General features: G+C 61.2%; 1 protein-coding gene across 1 annotated transcript; it reads right to left on the bottom strand.

Annotated features, from left to right (window-relative positions):
• Window positions 1–9: 9 nt before the first annotated feature.
• On the bottom strand, window positions 10–671 carry CHLNCDRAFT_136895 (expressed protein; the record flags this gene model as incomplete). The annotated part of the gene is made up of 3 exons (XM_005845314.1): window positions 10–211; window positions 342–419; window positions 489–671. Coding segments are annotated over 3 exons (463 nt in total), but the record flags the coding sequence as incomplete, so codon positions are not given.
• Between the last annotated feature and the right edge of the window lie 689 nt (window positions 672–1,360).

The raw sequence follows: 1,360 nt of genomic DNA on the forward strand, positions 1-1,360 counted from the left end.
CCCACTCACGGATGCTCTTGCAGATGTCCTCCAGCTTGGAAGACAGCAGTTTTGGCAGCTCATGTTGAAGCAGTGTAGTCAGCAGCTCGAGCAGCGCGTTCATGCTGTCCCACCAGTGCGCTGGTGTCATGTAGCGAGCCACCAGAAACAAGGGCTTGCCGCGGGACCAAAGATGCTCCATCTGCTCCCCAACCCGGCGGCCCACCCCCTCCTGCACGCAAAAGCAGTGAGCTCTGCAACATGAGATACTACTTTGCAATGCACAGGCCCAAGGTCCGGCAGGCAGGAAAGTCAGGTGTTCCCTGCAGGGGCAGCCCAGCACGCGGGGTAAGCTCACGCACCTGGTACAGCCCACTGTTCTTCAGCTGGCACGGCAGGTCGTGATCAAAGCCATGCATCCATGGCACCCAGATGTTGATCTGCAAGGTAAGCAAGGTACTAGGCAACCTGAGTTGCCTATCCAGCGAGACACAAATTCTGCAACCCACCTTCTCCAAATTTGCCGGCAACAGAAGTGGCGGCTCTTGCTGTGTCAGCTCCTCAAACGCCGCCCTTAACGTGCCCTTCACGTGGCAACCAATGTCTATGTAGATGTCGCGGATGTCAGGCCGCCGCTGGACTGCTTCAACCAGGTTGGCCACGTGGTAGGCATGCTGCTCAGGAGTGGGCATAGGCACGAAGCAGTTGAGCAGGGGGACGCCATGCGCGCAGACCACACCAGCGACGCCAGCGATATCGACTACTCCGCGAGCGCTGGCGCTGGCACGGCTGCATGTCAAGTTGCTGCTGCAGGCGACGGCGCTGTCGCCCCCGGCATCGTCGCCATCATCACCGGCTGCCCTACAAGCATAGCGCTGCTGGGCTTCGCTTGCCAGGTCGCCCGTGCTAAAACGGTGCAGCACCCCATGCGCAGTGCAGCCAAGATAGCTGCCGCTCCACGGAGGAAAGCCTTCCAGGTTCTGCACTGTGCTGGTGTAGCTGTACTTGGCTGGCTTGGCACTGCCGTCTGCCATCACAGCAACGCGCGGATGGTCGGGCACGGGCGTCCCTGCGGGCACACGGAACCAGAGCGTCTGTGTGTGTGCATGCAAGGGCTGTGCCTTGCGCCAGACAGCTGTATAGCCTGCCTCATGCCCCTGCCACGCCCGCAGCACCCGCCTGCAAAAGCATGCCTCTTAAAGCTGGCTGTGGGCAGCAAGCTGCGACAGTCTGCCCCCAGCTTGCCCCCAGCTACAGTGCCTGCCAGCCAAAGGTGGCAGTGAGCAGCTGGCTGGAACAGCCTGCCCCAGCCCCCTGCCAGCCTCTCACCATCGTGTAAGGACGGCCGGAGGCTGAGGGCGCAAACAAGGCAGTTCATCAT

The sequence above is a fragment of the Chlorella variabilis genome (assembly GCF_000147415.1).
Source record: "Chlorella variabilis unplaced genomic scaffold CHLNCscaffold_18, whole genome shotgun sequence".
In the NCBI taxonomy this organism is placed as follows: Eukaryota; Viridiplantae; Chlorophyta; class Trebouxiophyceae; order Chlorellales; family Chlorellaceae; genus Chlorella; species Chlorella variabilis.